The following is a 25,414-nucleotide window of genomic DNA, read 5'->3' as shown; positions in this document are numbered from 1 at the left end:
TGGTACTTCTACATTTAGCTGTAGCTCCTATTCCCTGTTAAAGAAAAATATAATCTTTATGATTTTGCAAATTCTGCTGTGTTCTATGGGTACAGTTTTATTTTTAATTTCCCCGTCTCTGTGCCTGATCTTTGCTTTGTGCTGCTTTTACACTTTTTTCTCCCTTGCAGATCAAACAGTGTCATCTTATTGTAGTTATTTTTGAGCAAAGGCAAGAGGTAAGATACTTACCATAAGTTTCACTAATGGATGTGGGATGGGCAGCTTCCACAATGGAGGTAGCAAGATTACAGACGTATTAGAGCTCTGGGCTTCTTCTTATTGGGTTTAGGCAAAAATGGCAAAGATGATGATGGCTCTGTAGTTTGTTACAGAGGCACATAACACGTCTTGGCTGCAGGTTTTTTTCTGGGTTTGTTTGCATGCGCAGCAAATACATACAAATTAGGTGTATATCTTTGGCAGGAGTTAAAACGACCTCTTTGTTTCTGTTTTTCTATGATGGACAGCAGACACACTGATGCCACACCTTTTGCACCCATATAAACTGTATAAAGTGAACATAAATGTGCCAAGAGGTTCGTTTTCCTCCCACTCAGAACTTCTGTAAATAATAAATAAATAAATAAATAAATTCAGCCACCACCCAGTATTTATGGATGCCACTATGCTTCCTCTTTCTCTTTCTCATTCTTCCTCACTTCAAAAGCACAGGAGTGGGGTGACAGGCCATGGGGAGGGGGGACCGCATTGTTAATTGGCCTTTTCAGCTGAACAGAGAGGTGAAGGGAGGAAGAAGAGATGAGGACAATAGAGTCCCACTGCCTCTTCAGAACAAGAGGGATGCGCCGTTAAAAAGATAGACCGGCCGATGCACACAGACCTGCAGCAGGGCTCTCCTCACACAACCCCAAACTAAGCGAATGAGGCAATTAATCATGTGGCCCGCAGCTAACCGAGTAAACGGTCTGTAGCCTCGATATAGACTGCGGATAGTTAAAAAAATTCTCTCCTGGCTCCATAGCATAGGGCTGTGTCAGGATTTGAGGCATGAGGTGTTACCAGACAAACAGTTCCCTCACATCTCATTCCACTGCTGCCGCGGTTCAGTGGAACGATAGGTACTCTTTTTCCACTTCAATAAGGGGATGAAGCTCAATTAGCATTTCACAAGTCCCATTTCCCTCCTCTATTGCAACCTTCCCCGCCGAGCCCATGCTTTCTCTGGGGATTGTCCTGTTTTGGGCCCTTGTTGCCGTTGGCAGGGTGACAGTATTCGAGTGTGCAAACTTGTGCTATTGTCCGCGGGCCAGAGGGAGCCATGGAGACCCCATAATATGACACAGGAAAATGTTTGCTGATGGCAATTCTATGGGCTTTGTCCGACTCTTTCTCCTTCATGACGACTCGATTTAAGTCTCTAAATGTTTGACTACAAATGCAGGAGTGCTATCCAGCTCCTTTCCCTTTGTCCCGCGAGGTTTGAATGAGTAATTCAGCCTTTGTGTCGCTCGATTGAGGGGGCAAACAGAAAGACAAGATTCTTGAGCCTTCAAGACCCTTTCCATGGTTATGCACTCTTCAGATCCCACCACCCCTCACCAAATCCTACAGCTGACATCACTCTTGGGGAGGGAATAACGGGCTTATGTGTTAGAAACTCAACTTTAACCGCTCTGATGTCAGGTTATAATGCACGCATGCTCGACAAGAATTCGCACTAGTTTTTTAAACGCACATTTACCATTTTCGGAGTAGAAATCATCTTGTAGGAGAAATATTGCATCCCCTCAGCGGCTTTCCCCCCTCCAGATCTCCATGACAACAATTTGCGATGGTGAAGAATTTGATACCAGGGCGCTTGGAGGCTGATTGGGGTGCATTGTAAGAGGCCTGGGGTCGCTGATTGGTTCAAGGGAAGCACCATAACTACAAGGAGTTTATATTCATTCAACTTGTTGAAGTGCTCCTATACTGCAGCCTGGGAGAAGTCTGAGGTTAGACTGAGAGAATCCGGACTGATCCAGCAGTGGTGAGTACTAATCTCTAATATCCAGCATCCCGCTCATTTGAGGCTTGATTGCGTGACTCGTGTGTTTCTCATTTCTCTTTAGATCCTGACGGTGGATTGCATATTTTAACATGGACTGAACAAACCCTCGATACAATATGGCAAATGCAGACAGTGAGGTCAAAACTTTACTAAATTTTGTAAATTTGGCATCCAGCGACATCAAGGCGGCCCTAGATAAGTCCGCTCCGTGCAGGCGCTCCGTGGATCACCGGAAATATCTCCAGAAACAACTGAAGCGCTTCTCTCAAAAATACTCCAGAGTCCCAAGATGCCACACACACAGGTCTGCGGAGTATAGGTGCGCCAAACCGATGGGGTCTGTCCATCAGAGTGTGGCAGAAAAGGCCAGCTCTGGTGCGCAGGATGTGGATCAACTGGGGAGCTCTGTGGAGCAGGTGCCTATGAGGAAACGCCAGCTACCGGCCTCATTTTGGGAGGAACCTAAGTTGACCCCAACCAAGAGGGAGCACTCATATTTAGGAATGAAAAGGAGCCATGCAGGCACATCGGAGGGGACTGAGAATGAAAAGAGGAAACGAAGTTGTGATGATGATGCAAAGACCGCAATATCTGCGTGCAGCCGGCGCAGCTCGGCGGATAAAGAGACGCTGAAACTGGACGTGACCTCTCACCACTGCGTGAGTGTGTGCGGCTGTTGCCCTTTCCAGTACCACGGACACCAGATCCTTCACAATCACATTTTTGTCCCTCATCCGCCCCTGGGATTGTGGAGCAAAGCAGCAGGGACTGAGACGGAGAGATCCGAGCATCCTTATGGACAGAAAATTCACACGCACGTTGTTGTCAAACCCATACCGACCAAGCCCACCGCTCAGTCACCAATCTTCAGTGTGTTTGGATTCATTTAATTAACTCACTAAATGAACCCATCACACAAAACGCGTGTAAATAGGACTAATGACTTTCAGCGTTTCTCTTTCAGCATTTTAAATCGAGATACTTCCTCCAGCACTTATTGAAATGCTTCATCTATTTTTGTCTTTTAAATCTAAAGGACTAAATTGCACTGAATAATTTCATCATCTTCACTTTCATGCCAGTCTTATGCCTGAAAATTGACAGTAAGGTAAAAAGGTTTCTACTTTTAGGTGTCTACAGAGGATGATTGTTCTTTTTTAAGTCAAAAAAAGTCATAGAATGAATCCAAACATCCTGTTTTAGTTTCCTCTTTTAAGTATGAGAATCGCCTTTCTTTGTCAAAGTAATGTTTGATAGGCACATTTGAAACAATGACTTTTATTTTTAAATAAATGATTCAACTTCCCTTAAAAACTCCTTTGGGCACAAGATCATTTTTACCTTTTGCTAAAGCTTTCTCCAAAGGGAAAACACACACACAAACACACACACATTTTGAAGGACAGATTAAAGAGGCTTATTGTCACTTCACATATATTATAAATAGATATTTATACACATAAAATTTCTTTGAGAGGAACATTTACACATTCAAGATATCAGACACGACTAAAAAAAGAACCACAAGAAGATAAATATAGTCTTATCTCTGAGGACTATATTGCGTGAGGTTCATTTTAAAGTCAGTCAACGTGGCTCAGGTATCTAATCAGTCTGTTTGGCAAAGGTACGCTTGTGATGGATCTCAGTCTGTGTCCCCCCATCTGGGTCCGAATCTTTAATCTACAGAGGTGCAGCAGTGGACATGGTGACACTAAAGACAAGACAAAAAGGAAAGATGAAGAGGCTTGTCGCTTGCTTCCTTGTGGACCACATTTGCATTCAACGGATGTGTGAGGACATGAAAGAAAAGAGTGAAAGAGACATGTTTCCATCTGATACTTACACAACTTCCTCTTGACAACGTGCCATTCTTCACGGCTGTCCAGCAGTTCAGTGAGCTTGCTGCACAGCTGAACATGGCCAACATACTCTAGCAGCAAGTCTATAATTGGCCCTGCCCATTTACTCATTACTGGTGTTGAGATCCACTCGCAGAACTAAAGAAGAAAATCATATAAAGTTACATTACTGAAAAAGAACATGCATATTTTTGTTATGACCAACTTTTTGCTCTTTTTGCATACCTGTGTTATCCTCTCTGAAGGCTCATTGCAATTTAGAGGAAGCATGCTGCCATTCTGCAAAGCATATCCATTACTGCCAGCAGTTATTATATCGGATTGTCCTGCAGCTGGGTGAGGGGCACTGCCATAAGCACACGTAAAACAGGAGAGCGCATCACAGCCATTGTCCAGAAGGCACTTGAGTAGAGGCAGATTATTCTGACAAAGTGCAACAAGAGCTGGGAATGTGGTAGTACATGTTGGGATGCTTGCATTTAAATCAGCTCCTCTTTCTAGCAGTAAAGACACAGTGCTGACACAACCCTGACGCACAGCCATCAGCAGAGGGCTGACTGGATCCAGGCTTAGACTAGCACCGGCATTAAGCAACACCTCTGCTGTTTCGGTGCTGCCGTTAGCAATAGCAAAGTAGAGGGCCGTAGTGCGTCGATCGGCATACTTGATGGAGTGGCTGTGGGGCAGTGTGGCGTTTACATCTGCACCTGTCTTCAGTAGCACAGCTGCTACAGTGTGTCTGTTGTGCTCTGCTGCCAGGTGGAGGGGGCTGATCCAACTGTGCCGGAGCATGGCTCGACTTGTCACCGAGACGAGCAGAGATACAATCCTGAAAACAAAGCAAAAGAATGTTAATGTAAAGTTAACACAACAAATACAGAGAAGTTAGAGCTTACAGCGCCACTTACAACATCCGCTCCATTGCATATTTTAACAATAAGTTTAGGATATGAATACAAATTTTACACACTAATCATTTTTTTTAATTATTATTATAATTTCATCCATTTTGCAAGTGTTAGTATTTGAACTTACTTGTCATGTCCATACTGGGCAGCGATGTGCAAAGGCAGCAGTCCTGAGCTTGTCGGTTTGTTGGCATCTGCATTTTTAGTCAACAGAAGGGCCGCAATTTCCATGTGGCCATTTTTACTCGCTTCATGCAGCGCCGTAACCCCATCGCATGTCTGCGTGTTGACATCTGCACCTAAAATAAACAAAAAACAATCATCATTCTTTTATAACATAATTTCATTGAAATCATAAACATGAAAACCTGGAATTTTTTTGTACCTTTCTCAATAAGGTAACACAGTGTCCTCATCTGTCCTTGCTGAGCTGCTACAACCAGTGGAGCGATGGTGTAGGTATTAGATGGATTAATTATAGCCCCAGCTCTTAACAGTATCTCACAGATCTCTGTGTTGTTTCTCGATACAGCCTCATGAAGGGCTGTCCAGCCCTGGGCACACCGCTGGTTCACAGTGGCCCCATAAGAGAGAAGAAGGTTCACCATGTCTATGTTCTCAAGCTCGCATGCTGGACAGACACAAAAAGACACGAGTCAGCCTGGCTTCATATAAGCTGTTGTAAGAAATTCTTAGCCCACAGCTGTACCTTTGTACAAAGGTGTTTCTTTGCTCTTGCTGCTGATGTCAGGGTCAGCACCTGCTTCCAAAAGACACTGCACACAGGCCAAGTGTTCACAAGACACCGCAAGCAGCAAGGCCGTCTGCTCCTGCAATGTGCGCTTGTCTACTGAGCCTGGAAGGGCTAGAACAGAAAATACACGTTAAACAAAACAAGCACACATGACATTTTAAAAGTCCTCCCGCAATAGATTTACGTTTCTTTTCTTAACATGTGATTCATTCAAGGGTGACAAATTACATTTCTGGGATAATTCTTCGAGACTTTCAATCACCTACCCCTTAATAGGGTCTTCAAGCACTCATCCTGTCCACAGTAGGCAGCATCATGCAAAGGTATCCATCCATCATTGTTCTCCTTCAGCACCCAGTGAGAAGAGGCTGTCAGATTTTTGACAGTTTCCACATCTCCTCTTTTGATGGCACAGACCACAGGATCAACATCCCTTGAAAGGAGAGAAAACCCCCTAAAACATTAAGTAGTCTGAATACAATCAAGTGTATTTTTAGAAAGACACCAGATCCTTATGGGAAAGGCAGCACTGACCCTAAAATCTGTACATTCGGTGATTATCATCATAATAAGCTGATTTTGCTCTCAGTAATCCAGGATGTGTGATTTTTATTTTTGCTATTTATGCAGAAGTTGCACACAAGAGCCACCAGCACCCTCACTCTGAAACACACACACACACACACACACACACACACACACACACACACACACACGAACACAGGCAGCCTCAAATAGTCCACACAACAATAAAAGACTCACTCCGGCTCTGACGCGCCGTCGCTCTCATTGTCTCCTCTCCTATCCCCTCGCAGTCGCGACACAGCTTTATTACCGGCATAACGGAACTGAGACAAATAGTCAGAGTAACTGAATTTCGTCATTACTGAAGGTAGATTTCGCTTTTTTCCTTCCCAGGTCGTCGGCGTCGGCGGAGCAGCGCGCAGAGCCGAGCGGGGCTCAGCTGTGGTCTCTCAGATTATTTTGGGACTGTATTGTCAGGCGGCAGGATGACGGACTTATCCATATATGTCAGAAGACTCGGACGTTTAAAGATAAGAGAAACAGCCCTGGAGATAATGCAGTGTAAGGCCAGCTCTTTTCGTCTTTACTGGCTGGTTTCCAAGTTAGATAACGAGACTGATATGTGACAACTGCAGAAGATAAACAGAGACCCCCACAACGAACCATTAATCACTGCTCCATTTTGAAAAGCCTGTGCACATTGACTGTATTATAAGCGATAGGCGGTGGCCTAATGTCACTAAAAAAAGGGAAGCAATACATAAATAAAAAAATAAAAATAAAAATAATTTTTTTGATAAACAGACTCCAAACGTCAACACATATATCTGTTGAATGTAACCCTCCACCACCCTAAATTCCCAGAAAAATACCGAGGATGTGACCTCTGCGTCCTTCGTGGCAGCTAGAGGCGTGGCCTGCGTAATAGCTTCACTCCAGCGACGAAGACACTGTTGTAGCTCAGGTAGCTTGTTTATCAGAAGACACCAGCGTATTAAATGATGCCAAAGATCATATTTTCCTTCTTATGTCTTCGAGATTTTTACAACTTAAGTCCTGTTGGGGGCACCGATGAGCCAAGTGTCTTTAAGTGGTGTTTTTGCTCAACCATGTGAAGATGGGTGACAGATTAGAGGAAAAAATAGAACTCTTGACCGTATAATGAGGGGGTCCAGTGGCCCTGTTATGTTGTGGGATGGAGGCATTTTGTGGGCGCTGTTTGGGTTCACATGTCCTCTTGGAGGGAAGGGTGACTGCAAATGAATTCAAAATGAGTTCTGAGTAAACATCTTTATCCGCTTATGAGGGTGCCCTCTGGGTATCACGAGCTCTCAGCCTAAATATACACTTATGGGAGATTTTAGATAAAGTCTTTGAGGGAACATCTTTAGTCAGAATGGCGATCCATCACAGAGGAGAACAAATGCTAAACACAGTGGCGGTGTATGGGTGTCAGATGTTGACACACACACACACACACACACACACACACACACACACACACACACACACACACACACACACACACACACACACACACGGCAATGTTATGCTTAACTATGAAAATGAAGCTATGAATCTATGTAAATCTAAATCAGTTTGCATACATTTCCATAACGGAATGCTGAATGTTGGATATAAAACTGTGTTTGTAATTCCGTTTTTATTGCCGTTTTTTTTTATCACTGGATTTTTAAAATCTTTTTTGTATCACTTCAAAAATGAGAAAATATATTGCAAAGAGCCAGGGAAAAAAAACACCCAAACCAAAAAGGAAACCATTTAATAATTAAATATCCAAATCAACCACAGAGACTACATATTTACTTACCTCTTACTGATCTGCATGTCCAGTCAATAAAATGCAGTAAAATAAAGATGCAAATGTATATTTTGGACATTTTCTTTCCTCCCCTGCTTGAAGAAAAATATGCTATTGAAGCAAAAATCTCAAAAGTGACCAGTCCATGAATAAAATCCACGTTATTATTCATCTGATTTGTTTTTCAGCCTCATACTTTGTCAGCCAACCATATGAAACAATGTGTAATAAAGCTTTCATCTATGATTCTACAGGCACCACATATTGATTAGTGCCTGTTTATGGCCTCACTGCAGCTCAGAACTCATTTGCTTATTTTGACTCACATGTTTGAGCATGTGGTTTGTGAGTGTCATCTAACCACTAAATCTCATTTAACAGGTTTCAGTTTCTCCACAAGAGCGAAAGGTTTTTCCACTGAACTTCAGAGACTCTCAAGGAAGTAAATCTCGGTGTACTGAATATTTGTGTTTTAACAAGTTGCTTCCCCATACAGTAAAAACAGTCTTGTAGGGACAGAAAGACTTCCTTAACGCCACCTGTGAGCACTACACATTAATGCTATTGGTGCTGTTTTATTTGTGTCTTTAAGGTTTAGACATCTTAACATTTGCATCACATGTATGGTAAAATAACTATAAAACGTGATGATTTCACCTCCACCTACTACTCAAATACATCCTTTTAATTAATGTTGTTTTCATTGAGCCTCCACAAAATAGCCCATTGAGGCTCTTCACCATCAGAAAACTTGTAGTAACTCTGCTTTTTTAACAAGCAACACTAAGGCAGTCAGCACAGACCGGCGCTTTTCTTTTCATGTCTCTTGTTTTCATCTTGACGGCTATTTAGATACACTGATACGTCACTGGGGCATTTCACGCCGTGCCATGCTCAAAAATGTCATGAATAACTATCTCTAATGTTTCACTGAAAAACAATTAGGAATAGCATTTGCGGTATTTGGTGACAAGATAATGTTAAATTGTTAAGCGTTAAGAAGTGATGGCATCTTTTCTTACCTGAGCAGGTTTGTTGTGGTGTTTTGTGAAGTGTGGAAAGTCAGAGAGCATCCAGCCAGCCTGTCTTTGATGTCGCTGTTTAGTCTCTGGTAAAGAGACCCAGCTTTTTGGACTGCAATCATCACAGGAGATTTGTTGTCCAGTCTTAAGTGCAGAACACCTCAAAAAGTGCTGTTGTCTTTTTCATAGATGAGTAAACACTATTCACAATAGAAGTTGGAAAATAGAAGTTAGAACATCAACAGCAGCAATAAAATCACAGGCACAGTATAATACACACATCCCACGTGAATTAGTGACCTAACTCATATAAAAGAGCTGAAATCTGCAAAGGCAGAAATCAGAGAGCAGCGACTCAGGCAGTGAGGGGGGATGCCTTTTAAGGACATGTTCAGCAGTGTTATGTTCCACTTGGTACTGCTGTTCCAGAGAAGGTGCTGGTGTGTGTAGTGTTGTTAGTGAGTTATGCAACAGGAGGATAACAAAAAAACATGAAGCTGAGATTACAGGGCATGATTAATTTTACAAAACAATGACAGAGACAATTAGAATTAAATTGGATAGAAAAAATCCCCCCAAAAAACAGCTTGATAGACTCACCACATGACATTGTTCTTTCTCCTTATGCACAAAATATGAGTTACTTTGTAGAACAAATATGCTAATCCTAATCAGACGGTCTGAAGGATTCTGTCATAACATGCGTCACCTCTTGCTGCGACTGTGTGAAGTGCAAAAATGAGTCTGAAGAACAAGCAGAATGACAACAGATTGTTTCACAATTACTTCTTCCGAAATGTTTTTAAAAAGTGCTTCCTCTATTGAAACTGGAAGTGGCCTCATAGTTTTATGACGACGAACGAGTCCTTCGACATATTTATTTTCAACCACGCAAACGGGCTCTATTGCAAATTCCTGGGTAATCTGCGATCTTTCCCCAACAAAGTCAAACCAAAACATATGAAAACACATGTATGTCTCAAACACCTGCAAAAAAAAGCACCGTCCTGTCACGACATACTAACATGTCAGGACAGGAAACAAACAGGCATATTCAGTACCAGTAAATCAGTGACTCTGACAGTTTCTTCAAGCTTTTATGATAACATTCATGAGGTTTTCTTTCCCTGTGATATACCAGTGCATTTGCTCTTTTAAAAAAATTAATTATTAATTAATTATTATTTTTAACCAACATCCATATAGGACATGGACATAGAACAAGTAAAACAAGACAAGTTGAAACAGACAGGATAAAAGAGGGATAGCAATAAAAAGTAAACCCAAAATCAACCTGATTTATATGTGTGTACACACAAATGCACACAAGTCCACCTGAATAAAGAGACATGTCTGCACACATAGCTACACACACACATATACAGATACATACACATATTCAAGGGAGGAAGAAAAACAAAAACAGGAAAAAAACATACATGCATGCACAGCTATACATGTACATAGTGACATATGTAGATGCACTTAAGTACTGATGGGCATTTTGATTTCAATTTTACAAAACAGATAGAGCAGTTCTGATGGCGGGATTCTTAGGAGGGAGAGAGAAAGTGGGAGAAAGATGGAAAAGAGACAAAAAAACAGCACATAGAAGTATGTAGGGTGTATGTAGAGCCTATTGTGACTTCCCTAGATTGTAATGTTGAGTATTTTTCTTGGGCTGTAGTCTGTCATCCCGGAGTTTCTCCCAAACCTTATCGGAGGAGGCCAGACCAGAGCATGGCTGCCAGGCAAAAACAGCCCCCCCACCCCCCCAAATTATATGGCAGTCAATGGTATTCTAGGTTTACATTGCTAGTTGTTGGATGTAGCTATTATGGAGCTTCCTTGCAGAGTTGTCAGGGACTTTTCAGCTGTAACTACAATTATAACAGTGATGGGGGTGGTTTGTTTATAATTATTAGTGGCTCTGCTCCAGTTCCAGATTTTTATTGGAGTGAACACATTTTCGTGTCAAACCACTATTACCATTCAGTTGGTGCCCTTGTGTGTAACCTGTAGAAGATGAAGGTCTAACAAGAAGTGTGTAGGTCCTCTTGTGAGTGTGTGAGAAGTAATTCAATTCAATTCAATTTTATTTATATAGCGCCAAATCACAACAAAAGTCGCCTCAAGGTGCTTCATAGATACAGAGACAACCCCAACAATCATATGACCCCCTATGAGCAAGCACTTTGGCAACAGTGGGAAGGAAAAACTCCCTTTTAACAGGAAGAAACCTCCGGCAGAACCAGGCTCAGGGAGGGGCGGGGCCATCTGCTGCGACCGGTTGGGGTGAGAGAAGGAAGACAGGATAAAGACATGCTGTGGAAGAGAGACAGAGGTTAATAACAGATATGATTCAATGCAGAGAGGTCTGTTAATACATAGTGAGTGAGAAAGGTGACTGGAAAGGAAAAACTCAATGCATCATGGGAATCCCCGGCAGCCTATGTCTATTGCAGCATAACTAAGGGAGGATTCAGGGTCACCTGGTCCAGCCCTAACTATATGCTTTAGTTAGGGCTGGACCAGGTGGACCAATGTTAGTTAAGTAACATTTCCAAGATATAGGCTGAGCCCCTCAGAAGCAAACAGGGATCTGAACAGGGAGTTTTCGTGAAACGGCTTTTCAACTGATGTCCACGCTGTTCGTTTGTTAACAAAAGAAAAGTCTATTTATGGTACATCTCACATTAATCAGCCACGTGTCATTGGAAAAACATAGACTGATATCAGTGATGTTGTGTATCACTGCATTCAAAGACTATGTGTAGATAGATATCTAAGCTTCAAATGCCTGCAAAGAACAAGAAACAACCAACGTCCTGTAAAAACAAGTCAGGACAGGAACAACACAGATGTGTTCAGTACCAGGGAATCTGTACCTCTGACAGTTTCCACGAAGCTGAACATTACAGTTACTCTTATCTATCATGTTGTAACAGGGAATCCCGGAGTGTTTTTTGTATATTTAAAAGTGCCTTTGTTCTAGAGCATGACAGGAGTCACAGAAGTGGCACAAAGTTGAGAACAACAGAGGTTAAGCGGTGCAACAGGATGGATGCCAAGGAGATTCGCCCTGGACTCATCTGTGGAACTGGTGTCGGATATAGTGGAGGAGTTGGGCCCAGTAAGAAGGCCTTTCCAAGCAAGCAAGACATAACTGGTGAAAACAGTGATTTCTGTAAGGGTTAGAGCAGCTGTTCAAGACTGTTGGACCTGTAAATACAATGTAAAAGTCAGACTTCTAGCTTGGTTTTAGCTTATTTTTTATATGCCCTGGGCTTGTTTTATTATAAATAAATGTTACGTTCTACTCTTGAGTTTTGGACTCCTTGACTAGTTCAAGGTTCAAGGTTCAGGTTCAAGGTTCTTTATTATTTGTCAAATGCATAGTTATACAAGTATAACACACAGTGAAATGTAGCCTGACACGCTCCTCGACATGTGCAAAAATTGGGGGGGGGGGGGGGGGGGGGGTAGAGGAAGAACATTATATATATATATATATACACATATAGTATATACACTGGGTGAATGTGCAGTAGTAGCAGCAAGCAGGTGAATTCTGTACATTAATATGAATAGATATCTGACTGCCCTTTTATTTTTTAGCTGCTCTCCATCTTATGGAAAAGGTTCTTCCTCTTGCTTCTCCTTTTCCCTTGTTACAACAAACTACAACTTTGAATTCTTATCAATTTTAAATATTTTTTAAAAGCAGTAGGTTAATAACAACACACACTCAGAAATGTTACGGCTGAAATGAAATTTAATTACATGTAAACTTTACCTGTAATTTTGTTACATAAGTGCAATATAGATGTTACATTTTATGAAATTTGTTCCAATAAATGAACTTCATTGGTATAAATTCAAGCACATTTTTCTTTAATGATTCATTATTTGAATAAATAAACCTTTGATTTTGTATATTTCAATTATATTTTACTCAAAATTATTGTTTCATATTATAAAAGGTGAAGAATCTTTTTTTTAGTGAACGTCTTTAACCAAGTGTCTGTTTTCTCAGTAAACACACAGTTACAAAACTGGACTTTCAGTTAACACAATAAGCATGTGACACACAAACGCACAGGACTCACAAACATACTGCTGGACCAGTAACACAGCAACGCAAGTCCTTAATGTATTTTTATGTAGAAAACAATTAATGTGAATTTTGTGGTTTTAAAAACAATTATGAAGATAATGCGTGGTGGCATCAGGAAGTAAAATTAGTAAAATGTTTTACAGGAATGTAGTCGAGCAAGACTCGGCTCACTCATACTTGTTTTCTTTGAAAGCTTGCTGCCTTCTAACGCCAAGACAAGCTAGACAGCAGCTGCAGTCAGTCAAAGGTATCCTCAAACTCAGCATTGTGACGTATAAAGTGCAGTAGTCCAAACAACATACCAGCAGCTATTCCAGAGTTTTCCCACTCTTGTGAGACGCAAGGACAGTCCTGATGTCCTCTTATTTGTTACCTGTATGTGTTTTGAGAGTATATTAAATTGTCACTATGGTCTCCCGAGAGGAGCCTTTGATAAGAACAAGTAAAATGTCACAACTGCATCTCAAATGTTTTGGCTTGGCATCAAATCAATACAGGTCACAACGCCATCTACAAGCATCATCGTCCACGAGACTCCTGCCTGAGCTCATCTATCAACCTGTCCGACACTATTGCACACAAGACGGAGCTCAGGGCTGATCCCTGATGTAATCCCACCTCCACCTTGAACCCATCTGTCACTTCTACAGCACACGTCACACTGCCCCTCTATTCTCATATTTATTCTGCACCACCTTCACATATTTCACTGCCATGCAGCGAGACTCTTCTGGATCAATTTACTTCATTTTTCATGGCATTGTATATCATTTTCTTTTTGCAAATTTTCTAATCAAATGAATTTTGTGACTATCATTGTGACCTTCCTTTGCAGAATGATGGTAGTGCATACTTTAGCACCATCTACTGAGGAGGAAGAGTTTCCTCATGTGCATTTTAAATGTGACATTAAATTTGACCAAATTTACTTTTTCCCTTTTTGTTTAAGGTGGAAATTTGAACTTCTTCAGTTACAAAAATGAAAGTAATTATTTAAAGTTGAAAACTTAGTATATTTTAACATTTAACACATGCTTAAAGGTTGAGAAGCAGGAGGATTTGCCGTTTCCCTTTCTTTTTAATTTAGGTTTTAATGAATTCATAGAGCTCAATGGAAGTCATGTCAAGCTGTTAAAATCCGAATAGCAGCAAATTTTTTATGCGAGCTCTTTGTGGAGGTATCTACAATCCTTCCAGGTGTTTGTTTATTAATTCATAGCAATATTTAAATGTCCGTAAAACATAATTACACTAAGTTTTTAATTCTCTTTAAGCTAATTGAAGTAAGAATAAAAAAGGAATGTAAAAAGGCAACAATAACTTTTACGGGTTTTTTGTAATTAAAGAATTTTACATTTCCCAGAAGCCTCTTTGTCTTTACTTTTTATCATTTCTGAGAACACAACAAGTAATTGCAAGTATGTGCATATGTTAAAGTATTGTTCTGTAATTATTCTTTTTTAAAAGCAACTAATTATAAGTAAAATGATCTTTAAAATGAACACACCGAAAGCTACAAGGACAACTCAGGTTTTCACAACATGTTTCAGGCTTTGCGGGAACCGGGACGGAGTGAGCACTCTTCGCGTTCTCTCGCTCTCACTCGGTCGGTAACCAAGCCGAGGCTTCCCTGCTTTTGCCATGACAACAAAGAAACGATCCCGGTACATTCCCTGTTGTTTGGCCCCTGGTCACTAGGTAACAGCAACGCGAATCCAAGAAAAAACATCCGGAAAAGATCCCCGATTGTTCTTCTGTTCGTTTAAACGAAGAATACCAGAAGACGCTTCTTTACGCATCAGAATTCCTGAGCGACAAATCCACTAAAAGACATGACGACGCATTCTCTTCCTTTTTTAGAGAACAGTCCTGGTCAAAAACTCCAGGTGGGAAATGGAGTAAACAACATTTTTGTGACACAGTCGCAGGACAGCAGGTAGGCCCGTGGTTTTGAGGAGCAGCAAGTTAGTCTGATGTCCCCATTCATACATGCCTTTACTGTCTTAGACTGTTACTGACAGTTTTCTCTTCACACACAGAAGGGAAGATGATGCCAATCACATACCAGTTTTAAAAGTGGTAAGATTTGTGCCTTCACAGAAAATAGTCTCACTTCCACAGGTTCTATTTCTTCTATTTCCTGCTTTATACCTTTAATTCTATTTGATTTTACTTCTCCTTTTAAACCACTTGGTAACTTTTCTTTTGAGGCATTTTTCATAAATGCACCCTGCAAAGGTTTCAGTATTAAAGCATCTGAGTCGTTCTGGTTGTGTGTGTGTGTGTGTGTGTGTGTGTGTGTGTGTGTGTGTGTAGCCTTCGAGCAGAGTCTTGAAGGCAGGAGTGACTACTTTGCAAAAGACCCTGGTTCTGAAGAAACAGGCAGAGCTGGATGAGGTGGAGAAGCGACTTGCACTTAAACGGCTGGATTTTAAAGCCTGCATGGAGGCCCTTGCTCAGCGAAGGTCTGAACTTGAAATAAAACTACAAGAGGTGAGCTGAGACCACCTTAAATGAGAAGCAGTAGTAGTTATCCATCATCTGAAAGAGACTGTCCTAATGTGGCTGGCTTTTATCTTTTCTTTTCATGCAGACTAAAGAAAAAGTAGGGAAATTTGAGAAGTTCGTAGCTGAGAATGAAGCAAAGCAACGCAGAGCGTTAAAGAGCTGTGAAGCTTCACGGGTGCAAAACATTTTTAAAAAGCAGCAGATAAAAGATTTGACAGAACAGCTTAAAGGATTCAGAGACAGGTGAGACCTTGAAATGTTGTTTTTCATTTAAAGATTTCTTTCATGAAGTTGTTTTTTAAGCCCGGCTTTGCCATGGTTTAATTTGCAGGAGGCAAGTTTTAAAGGAGAGAGTGGCAAAATACAAAATCTATGAGGATTATTTGATAAAAACACGAGATTATCTCCCCAGCAGTAAGTTCAAATGCTCATTATTGAGCCTTCAAATGAACTTGCTTTGTTTAGCCTGTTGAGTAAAGCACACAGTCCGTTTCAGATTACCTCGATGACGGGTCTGAATCTCTAGTCATGCCCATCATTCGGCGTCATGAGACCTTATCCATCACACACCAGGAGCTGCTGCAACGTTTGCAACGTATGGAGGCGGAGGTGGAGGAAGGCCAGCGGCAGCTGCAGAATATGAAGGAGGAACACAGCGTAAAGAAACTGGTCAGATATACAAATACGGATGTTAGATGTATCATGTCTTCATAGCAGTACTGTAGTTTATAGCGGTTGATGTGTTTTTGTATGTATTGCAGATGGCCAATAAAGAGCTGTCTGAACTGCAGAGTGAGTTAGAGACCCTCAAAGAGAAGAACAAGCAGGCAGAGGTTAACTTGCAGATGGAGCAAGACTTATCCAGAGAGAAGGTATGCCTTCCAGATTAGCTGGATGTGACCCTGCTCATTAATCTTGGGAACTTTGGATCAAATAATGTCATGTGTGCCCTTCATGTTTCAGGTTACAGAAGTGGGAAGACTGCTTATGGCCATCAGCAACCTTGCAGAACAGTGTTACCTACCAGAATACGGACCGCTGGAAAAGATGAACGCGCTGACAATGATGGACATGGTGAAGGTATTTACGTGCAGGATGAGATGATTGTTAGGGTCCATTTTTAGTTTACCCAAATCTTGACTGACCATTTCTTTCAGGAGTACATTCTGGACAAGGTAGACACGGAGAGGAGAGCGAGGAGGATGATGGAGTTGGGGAGTTTGATGACGAGCACAACCGCTGCAGCAAACAAAAGAGAGAGGGGGTCAATGAGAAGCTTTGGAAGTAAAACACAAATCAAAAGTTCAAGTAAAGTCAGCAGGAGTAGTGAGACATTTGGTTGATGTTGTAGTTTGAGTATTCATCACAGTGTTGTCTCTTATGGTTTGTTGAGAGTGGAGGTTCGTTCTTGAGGTGGGAAGAAGCATTTGCTACCACTTCGTAGCAAATGAAGTGTTACCAAAACCTTGAGAAAAAAAAAGCTTGTAGGAGAACATAATGTTTTTTTTTTCATTATTTGCCTTTATAACATTTGTTCAGTGTTTAAAAAATGTGTGCAGCAACCTTTGCACTTAAGACGTCATAGACAAGGAAATGAAAACGTAGCTGTTTGAAATGAGATCCTCATGTTTAACAGGTCATCCGAAGTTGTAAATTTGGATTTGGGCACATTGTATTGTGAATGTTGCTTTTATTTAAAATAAATAAATAAAGTGGTCATAATCAAATTATGTAAATGCTCACTCAATCAACAGCAATCCACCACCTTTGCATCATGCAAAACACCAAAAACAAGCAGCCAATAAAATCTCCTTTGACCCTATTGCCTCACATTTCCCACGTTTCAGAGTTAAAACCTGTGATGCCACGACAATAATGTAAAAAGCTATAGTTTCTTGTTACTTTGGTGATTCGGATTGCTTACCCAAACCTATGACTGGGTGCCCCGAAAGCTTTATTGTAAGCACCCCACCAGCACGATGCATGAAAAATAGTATATGAACAATAAAAAACAATTTTAAGTACATTTTTAATACAAATATGATCCTATTTAGCAGATAAAAGCCTGATTCAGTACTTTCATGAGAAACTGAAGACATGGCTCGCACGCTATAAAAACCCCGATCTGGCCCTTTAACACAAGCACGTGGTTTCCGCAAACATCCGGTTTTTAGAAAGTAGGAACGAAAAGGCAACAATGTTTTGACACGCGTATTTCTTAACTGTCGTTACGGGTTTTTTATATTTTTTCCAGGTTGTTGAAATATGAAGGTACGTCACACAGTCAGGTAACTCTTGAAACTGCGGGTTTTTTTTCCAGGTAGTAAAACTGCTTGTTTGTCCACAGATGGAGGATGGCAGCTTGGTTTCATGTAGAGAGGACATTTCTTCGCTGTTCCCTGCGCAAATGCTGAGTGCCAAACAGCAAGTAGGCTATTTCGAAAAGGGGCTGAGGTTGATGTAGTGCAGGTGGTCACGGTCACCCCTCATAACGACTGTAGAATAACCGGACCTGTTGTCCTTTCTCAGGATCTGAGCAGCCAGTTTTCCGCCGTAAGAAAAGTTTGCGGCGACGGCAACTGCTTCTACAGAGCTTTCTGCTTCGCATACTTGGAGTCAGTCCTACACAGTGCCAGGGATTTGCAGAGGTCAGATTTAATTACTGCTGTCACTAATATCACCTGATTGAACAGCGTTGATTTGATAAGGGTGGTGCTTGTCTCGCCCCTCTCAATGTTAGGTTCAAGGACAAGATAATCCAGGGCAGCGCAATTTTGGTCTCTGCAGGATTTGAGGAGGATTTCTTCAGGCACCACCTGGACACGGTAAATGCACTCATATTTTTGTTTTTCTTCCAACAAGTTATTAGCATCTCCTCAGACCTCATTAGTAAAATAATGGGGGGGGGAATGGCACTTTGTAGCCTGTGAGCTTTGACTTGCCGTTTGATGTGTATGTAGTACATGCATCGAACAAATGATAACTCTGTGTGTGTGTGTGTAAAAATATCCTAGTCATTAGACCAGGGGTCCCCAATCCCAGTCCACGAGGGCCTGCAGGTTTTAGATGCGTCCTTGATCCATCACAGCTGATTTAAATGGATAAATTACCTTCTCAACATGTCCTGAAGTTCTCCAGAGGCCTGGTAATGAACTAATCATGTGATTCAGGTGTGTTGACCCAGGGTGAGATCTAAAACCTGCAGGACACCGGCCCTCGGGGACTGGGATTGGGGACCCCTGCATTAGACAGATGTCTGCTTCTCAACTACTTTTGTACTGATTGGACCATTTGCTTTGCGTCTACAATTTCAACTGCAACACTGTACAAAGATTTTGAATCACCCCTTATTTCCTTAAATTTTCCTGGGAAAACGGATGCAGCATTTTACTGAAATGTGCAAAGTAATTGTAATGTAGACTAAGGTTAAAAAAAAAAAAAAAAAAGTTTGTGCAGTGAGCTTTAAAAGTCAATATTTGGTATGACTACATTTTATTTAACACAGCCTGAACACTCAGGCAGCTCTCTTGCCATTTCTTAAGTCTTCATGGATAGTTCCTCAGGCTTTTCGGAGGACATCCAAAGCCCCCAGGTAGACCTTCCATGGTTTAGATGGCTATAAAACATTGTTTAATTAATCACACTAAGACCTGTTGCCACTATTTTATTCTGCTGGAACCAAAATGGTGGCAGCAGGCTTAGGAAGTCTGAGTATGTATATCAACCTAATTCAGAATCTGGCCATCTGGATGTATATCTCTCTGTATTACACACCAGTTTGTTCTGATTTTAAAAACACAGTATTACTCCTGCGCTTCACCAGTTTGGCATCCTGCTAGACCTGTGTAGTTATTTTAAAAAGGTGCAGAAAATGACTCTTGAATGAAATCTTACAGGCACCATATTTTCTGTAAAAAAAGCAAAGTCTAATTGTTCCTCTTTCTGTTGAAGGTTCTTCAGGTTGTTGAGCAAAGCCAAGCAGATGTAATTTCACTATTCAGGCTCTTCAATGAGCATACTACCTCCGACAGTGTTGTGCAGTATCTCAGGCTGCTCACTTCAGCACACCTGCAAAACAATGCGGACTTCTTCCGCAACTTTGTGGAAGCACCTGATCTACATGTCTACTGTCATGAAGTTGGTATCGGCGTTGCTGCCATATACTGCATAAAGAACCTCTGAATTATTTAAAGTGGATAATTTGAAGGATTTTGATTAAAATCTCTTCTCTTCGTTAAGGAAGTGGAGGCTATGGCGATGGAGTGTGATCATGTGGACATCTCGGCTCTATCTCAGGCTCTGGACATCTCCATCCACATCGTCTCTATGGAAGGCGACGGACAACAGCTGGCTCACCACATCATTCCAGAAAATGGGGACCCATCCCTGCATCTCCTCTACCACACATCTCATTACGATATTCTCTACCCTCGGGCACAACTATGACCAACGAAACTGCTCGAATCAGGAATATTGACTCCGGTTGAATAAATTCCAACTGTGCTTGAAGACACTTACAAAATTAGATTTTTATAAAATCTTGCAGTTTACAGGAATCCATCATCTGGGGATGAGCATCTGTTGCACAATGTGCACTAAACATTTAGAGACTTTAAAATGCTGTTTACTTTTTTTTTTACCCTTTTTATAAATTGTGTCATTTGAAGTTTTTTAATAAACCTCTCAAACAAGTCATTTTGCCTTCTGCTTCTGTTTTTTCTGCCGTGGATGGATACTCGTCTCTGGTTTCTTCTGTGTTGAAACCCTGGTTAGGGCACTCTTCATCCCAGCAAGGGGCATTTGGGGCAGGGGGAGCTTTCCCATTTGAGTAGGATACTTGGTCTTCATTACATTCTTGAAAATGGGCAGTGAAATCAAACGCTTCAACTCCTTTTTCATCCCCTTCACCATCCTCTGCTGCTCTCTGTCTGCATCCTCATCATTTGCATTGCCTGTGGAAATGTGTGGACTTAATTTTCTGCATTGAAACTTTATTTTGAAATGCAAACTTGTTTTAAAAAGTGCTGGTTTTACCAAGTAATAAGTCATCATCCAGATCCACCTCCAGGGCTTCTGCTGCTTGCTTGAGCCAGGAGTTGTGGTGTTTCTCCTTGCTGTTGTAGTACTCTACCTTTTCAATTCTCCTGGCTAAGTTTACTCGCTCCTGTGGAAGAACCCAAGTTATATCAGTTAAACCCTTTAACATCAAAAATGGACAGGACCTTATGCTGATGGATCTCACCATGATTGCATCCATGCATCTGGTCTCTATGGGAAATGTGGGAAGCTCTTCGTCCTTTCCAAGACTCTTGCATATCTTTTTGAAGTTCATCATGTCATCTGGGCTTACTAGCAGCATACAGAGGCCCTCTTTAGTCGCTCTTGCTGTTCTCCCACTCCGATGCACGTACGTCTCAGATGTTCTAGGAACCTGGTATGAACAAATCACTTCTTGAGGAACAGTGCTCATTACATTGCTGTAGTTATAAGCCGTTGCCCAACATTCATCTTTTAAGCTGGTTTTTGTTGTAAGGTAAAGACCCTCCTATGAGCAAGCATTTGGCGACAAAACTCCCTTTTAACAGGAAGAAACCTCCAGCAGAAAAAGACTGATGTGCAACCATCTGCTGAAACTGGTTGGGGGTGAGGGGAGACAAAAGACACATTGATGAAGAGAGCTAGAGTTTAATAACAAATGATAAATGCACAGTCGTGTATAAACACTGAGTGCATCACGGGAAACCTGCAGGGACTGTTTTGTGGCTAATTGATAACCTCTTATTCATGCTGGAGAATCCTTGGGCAACTGTTTAAGGGGTTACCTGGTAGTGAATAACATGCTGGACATTGGGGATATCCAGGCCTCTTGCTGCCACATCAGTAGTCAGGAGAACACAACTGTGAAGAGAAACAAAAGAAATGGCAATGTCAAAGCTAGGTGCCTTTAAAAAAATAAGAAATCACTAATGTTTTACAGTAAATACAGCTCAAGACTGCTGCTGATTACAGGAACTACAAAAACCATCAGGACTTGAATGTGTCAAATGTTTAAAATGTGAATACTTTCACAAATTTAAAAAATGGTTTTAAAGTAGACAAAGACAAAACTATTTCAGGCATTTTTGTGCATACTAGACGAATTCCTTACTCCCACAGTTAAAGTTTAGATGTCACCAGTGGCACACAGTTACTGGATAAATGCTGAAGACAACTTGATGTTGCTACTGCAAATGTGAGCACAACTCACTTCTCCCTCTCAGCGAACCTCTCCAGGTTTTTCAGCCGTTGTTTCTGGTGCATGTTGGCATGTAGAGGCAGCGGAGTACAGTCTAGTATAACCAGCAGAGAATTCAGCCTCTTTATACAGTCAATACTGTTGGCAAACACCATGGTGCGCCCAGGATACTGGAGCAGGAAGTAATAGAGGTAGAAGTCCTTCTCATCCTTCTGACAGTGGATTTGAGTCTCAATCAGTGTCTCCACAGTTGCCTCCTTCCTGGTGAGGTCAATGACTTTGGGCTTGGACTTAATCCCCACTTTCTCCATAAGAATTTCCAGCTTGTTCCTCTGGTCCAGATTCTTCTTCTTCTTTTGAAGGAGGCGAGTGGGAAGGCTGTGAACCATCGTCAAAGTGGCAGAGAACACAAAAGTTTGCCTAGTGGGATTGAAGTGTGTCGTATTTAGCATTTCCAGCAAATTCTCCAGCTCGGCAAAATGCCCTCTTTCTACCATGCGATCAGCTTCATCAATGACCAGACACCTGTGTCATAGGAAGAAGAGGAATTAAGAAAGGATAACAAAAATCTAACAAATAGGCCTGCCTGAAAGACCTTTATCACAGAACACAGAATCAGGCTCTTTCACACATGATATGATTTGAGGGTTAAAAGCAGTGTCGGTAATCGGTGAAGGAAAAAAAACAAAAACTTATTGTGATATTTTGTGTGGCGATATTGTATTGATACAGGAACACCAAATATTAATATTTTATTAAATACATTAAAATACTCTGGGAAAACTTTGAAAAGAGGGCTCGATTCACCTGATAGGAGGCACCCTTCCTACTAACAGGTGTAGTCTGATTTGGACTGACTGCAATCACTCTGCAAATAATTGTTATCTAATATATGAAACCAGACAGATAGCCAACATGTTTCCATGAGTCTGAATGAGTCTCTCAATGTGTACAGTTCATCAACTGGCTGCCAGCTGGTTCTATTTTAGTTATATTCCCATAAAAATAGGAAGGTCAATGAGCGCAAGTTAAATGTTAATAGTAAACTAAAGTAAAATAATAAAAAAATAATACTTTAGGAAATAACTTGCAGTTTAAAAAAGGTGATATATTTTATTGGAATACTCAGCATATCACAAAATAATAAAAATCATGATAATATCATATCATAAGTGAAGTACTGTGATAATATTGTATCGATTACCACCTCTAGCAAATAAGTCAGACAGTCTTAAATTAAGACTCACCTGAGCTGCCTGAGGTTGACCAGATGTGGGTGCCTCTCCTTGATCAAATCCCACAAACGCCCCGGAGTTGCTATGATGATCTCTGGCCTGCGTTTCAGCACTCGTCTTTGTTTCTGCTGTGCCATTCCACCCACCACTAAGGCTGTTTTTATATCTGCACAGCAGGAAAACATTAGCTATGCTGACATTTATACATCTCTTACGAGAAAACTTCTATCGTAACACTCTGATGAGCTATGACTTACCTGTGAATTTTGCGACAGCATCAATATGATGTTTGACCTGAACAGCCAGCTCCCTGGTGGGAGTGAGAACCAGTCCTAAGAGGGGCTGACTCTGAGCACCAGCAGGTTTTTCATCAAAATCAAAGTCTGCATTCTTGATTACCCGAACACATCCAAGCTGTTCATCTTCTACGTCGCTGTGTTCATCTTCATCTGAGTCTCCTTGATTCTGATCTTCAGCACCTTCATCGTTTTCTTTAGAAGCCTCCACTCCCTCCTCTTGGTCCTCTTCAGCTGATTTTGTACACTCATCTACAGGTGGTAAGTACAAACTCTCCACCTTTGTGACTGGTTCAGCGTCATCATTAGGTTTTTCTGGGCTATTCTTCCACTCCAGGATGGTATGGATTATGGGAATGCCGAAAGCCAGTGTCTTACCACTTCCTGCAAGTACAACATCCATATTAGCTCCACTTTTAAAAATCTGTGAACAGAACATGACACTATAAACCTATCACTTTTATCTTACCAGTTTCAGCTGCTCCCAGTATATCCATACGATCCCTGATAGCTGGAGGCAAACACAGGGCTTGGATCGGTGTCGGTGAACCAAATCCAAGACTGCTCAGTGCCCTCAGGACAGGTGGGGGGACAAACAGGTCCTTCCACGCACTCATGTCAACATTTTTGTCTTCAGAACCAGAAAGTGCAGCGTTTGTCCAATTTTTTGCCTTCTTGTGTGGGGCCTTTGTCACTTTATCTTGACTGGATTTTTCTTTTTCCAGATCTGATGAAGACTCTGGGTTCGGCTGTTCTTCTGGGACTGTATCCTGCACTGTCTGCTGCCCTTTCCCCTTTTTCTTCTTCTTCCTGCTTCTCTTTGCATCTTTGGGATCAGCAGTGATGGCTGCAGAATCATTTTCATCGGCCTCACCTGCTACCTCATCCTCTCCTCCCTCAGTGGCAGCATTATCCTTCTGCTTTACGTCTTGTGCAGAAATATTTTCCGACTCCGTTGCAATCCCTTTCTTGTTTTTCCTCTTTTTCTTGGCTTTTTTCTTCGCTGGCTCACTTGTGCTCTCCCCCTCTTTGTTCTCAGAGTCTCCTTTCGCTCCAGCCTCCTCGCCGTCACCAGCTTTTCTTTTCTGTGCTTTCTTCTTCTTCTCCCTTTTCAGCTCTTTTGCTGCTTTGGCCGCAGCCTCCTCACTGTTTATTAAACGGTAATCCGTGAGCTCTTCGAAACACACCAGACCCTCCAAGCCCTCCTCGGAGAAGACGCTGGGATCGAGGTCTATGGTTTTCCATTTGCCTTTCATGTCGATGCAACGTTTCGCTGGCTTCCCTAGCCCGGTGGACATGCCTTTGTTTTTCGCCTTCATCTTCTTTGTCTTCATTTTTCTGAAAAAAAGTAAAGGTGTAAAATAAGTGACTTTAGCCGACCTCGTGAAGTTCCTAACGTGTAGTTATTAAAAGCGCACGTGCACCCCACGTTTCTTAATGCCAGCGGACAACTATTAACCGATAATTAACAGAAACTAAGCGTACAAAGTCTCCAGTAAACTACCAGTTGAATTAGTAAGTACTAAAGTCTTACCTCGACTGAGTGTAGGCTCTCTTAGACTTCTGCTACGATTACAACAACGCGAGACACGAGGGCGCAGCCATGACAGTGTTGATCACGTGGTTTGAAAAACTTTATTTAAACAACAGGCGCTGTTTCAATTTCTCTGGTCATTTTTTTAATACGTAACCCCTTATACCGCCTATATAAACGTTTAGAAAAAATTAATAAACGTTTAAATAATAGCCGAGGATGTCAAGGGTTTCAGTTTATCAGCTTTCAGTTCAAGGATAATACGCTGTAATTTCTTAAGGTGTATTGAAGTTTGTGCCGAGGGAGTTGCTTCACTACAGTAGTATTTATTATTCGTAGCAAAGATAATTACAGTTATTTTTTAATGAAGGTTGTACCTGACAAACTAGCATATAATCTAGTACATAAATTAATAAACGCATTTGTGGAAAAGAAAGTTTTCATTGGGCTCTGCCGTCCTGTAAAATAAAATAAAATAAAATAAAATAAAATAAAATAACTACACCCTCATGTTTCAGGAGCTTGCGGGACCACCTTTAACGG

The 25,414-nt window shown here is 41.4% G+C and overlaps 5 protein-coding genes across 10 annotated transcripts; 3 read left to right on the top strand and 2 right to left on the bottom strand.

Annotated features, from left to right (window-relative positions):
* Nucleotides 1–1,993: 1,993 nt before the first annotated feature.
* LOC309695107 (protein FAM181A-like) lies at nt 1,994–2,943 on the top strand (the record flags this gene model as incomplete). Its single annotated transcript, XM_082515572.1, has 2 exons — nt 1,994–2,032; nt 2,115–2,943. The coding sequence occupies exon 2, from the start codon at nt 2,170–2,172 to the stop codon at nt 2,941–2,943; it is 774 nt and encodes a 257-aa protein (XP_082371698.1). The 5' UTR covers nt 1,994–2,032; nt 2,115–2,169.
* Nucleotides 2,944–3,363: 420 nt separating this feature from the next.
* Nucleotides 3,364–16,095, bottom strand: LOC309695102 (ankyrin repeat and SOCS box protein 2-like). Of its 6 annotated transcripts, XM_082515567.1 has the most exons (10): nt 8,947–9,007; nt 6,975–7,355; nt 6,340–6,731; nt 5,844–6,010; nt 5,533–5,688; nt 5,209–5,454; nt 4,951–5,122; nt 4,141–4,744; nt 3,900–4,053; nt 3,364–3,767 (listed from the first exon to the last, which is right to left on the bottom strand). In XM_082515567.1, exons 3-10 carry the CDS (start codon nt 6,459–6,461, stop codon nt 3,637–3,639), a joined length of 1,752 nt encoding a protein of 583 aa, XP_082371693.1. In that variant the 5' UTR covers nt 6,462–6,731; nt 6,975–7,355; nt 8,947–9,007; the 3' UTR covers nt 3,364–3,636. The 6 variants fall into 6 exon arrangements, with proteins under 6 accessions (XP_082371693.1, XP_082371692.1, XP_082371690.1 ...); XM_082515566.1 differs by lacking the exons at nt 6,340–6,731; nt 6,975–7,355 and adding an exon at nt 16,073–16,095 and having other exon boundaries at nt 8,947–9,146; XM_082515564.1 differs by lacking the exons at nt 6,340–6,731; nt 6,975–7,355 and adding an exon at nt 9,547–10,156 and having other exon boundaries at nt 8,947–9,146.
* On the top strand, nt 14,332–17,624 carry ccdc197 (coiled-coil domain containing 197). Its single transcript, XM_082515568.1, has 10 exons — nt 14,332–14,761; nt 14,924–14,999; nt 15,103–15,142; nt 15,380–15,556; nt 15,657–15,814; nt 15,903–15,985; nt 16,068–16,240; nt 16,333–16,443; nt 16,535–16,651; nt 16,729–17,624. Exons 1-10 carry the CDS (start codon nt 14,605–14,607, stop codon nt 16,912–16,914), a joined length of 1,278 nt encoding a protein of 425 aa, XP_082371694.1. The 5' UTR covers nt 14,332–14,604; the 3' UTR covers nt 16,915–17,624.
* Nucleotides 17,625–17,706: 82 nt separating this feature from the next.
* Nucleotides 17,707–20,266, top strand: LOC309695108 (ubiquitin thioesterase OTUB2-like). The gene is made up of 6 exons (XM_082515573.1): nt 17,707–17,842; nt 17,919–17,999; nt 18,101–18,219; nt 18,312–18,396; nt 19,523–19,708; nt 19,811–20,266. The coding sequence occupies exons 1-6, from the start codon at nt 17,837–17,839 to the stop codon at nt 20,015–20,017; spliced, it is 684 nt and encodes a 227-aa protein (XP_082371699.1). The 5' UTR covers nt 17,707–17,836; the 3' UTR covers nt 20,018–20,266.
* Nucleotides 20,067–24,979, bottom strand: ddx24 (DEAD (Asp-Glu-Ala-Asp) box helicase 24). The gene is made up of 9 exons (XM_082515557.1): nt 24,872–24,979; nt 23,807–24,675; nt 23,299–23,721; nt 23,054–23,207; nt 21,819–22,331; nt 21,394–21,469; nt 20,814–21,002; nt 20,606–20,735; nt 20,067–20,523 (listed from the first exon to the last, which is right to left on the bottom strand). The coding sequence occupies exons 2-9, from the start codon at nt 24,669–24,671 to the stop codon at nt 20,264–20,266; spliced, it is 2,610 nt and encodes an 869-aa protein (XP_082371683.1). The 5' UTR covers nt 24,672–24,675; nt 24,872–24,979; the 3' UTR covers nt 20,067–20,263.
* Between the last annotated feature and the right edge of the window lie 435 nt (nt 24,980–25,414).

This window comes from Aulonocara stuartgranti, assembly GCF_965226115.1.
Source record: "Aulonocara stuartgranti genome assembly, chromosome: 19".
NCBI lineage: Eukaryota > Metazoa > Chordata > Actinopteri > Cichliformes > Cichlidae > Aulonocara > Aulonocara stuartgranti.
This window is presented reverse-complemented; position numbering and strand designations above follow the sequence as displayed.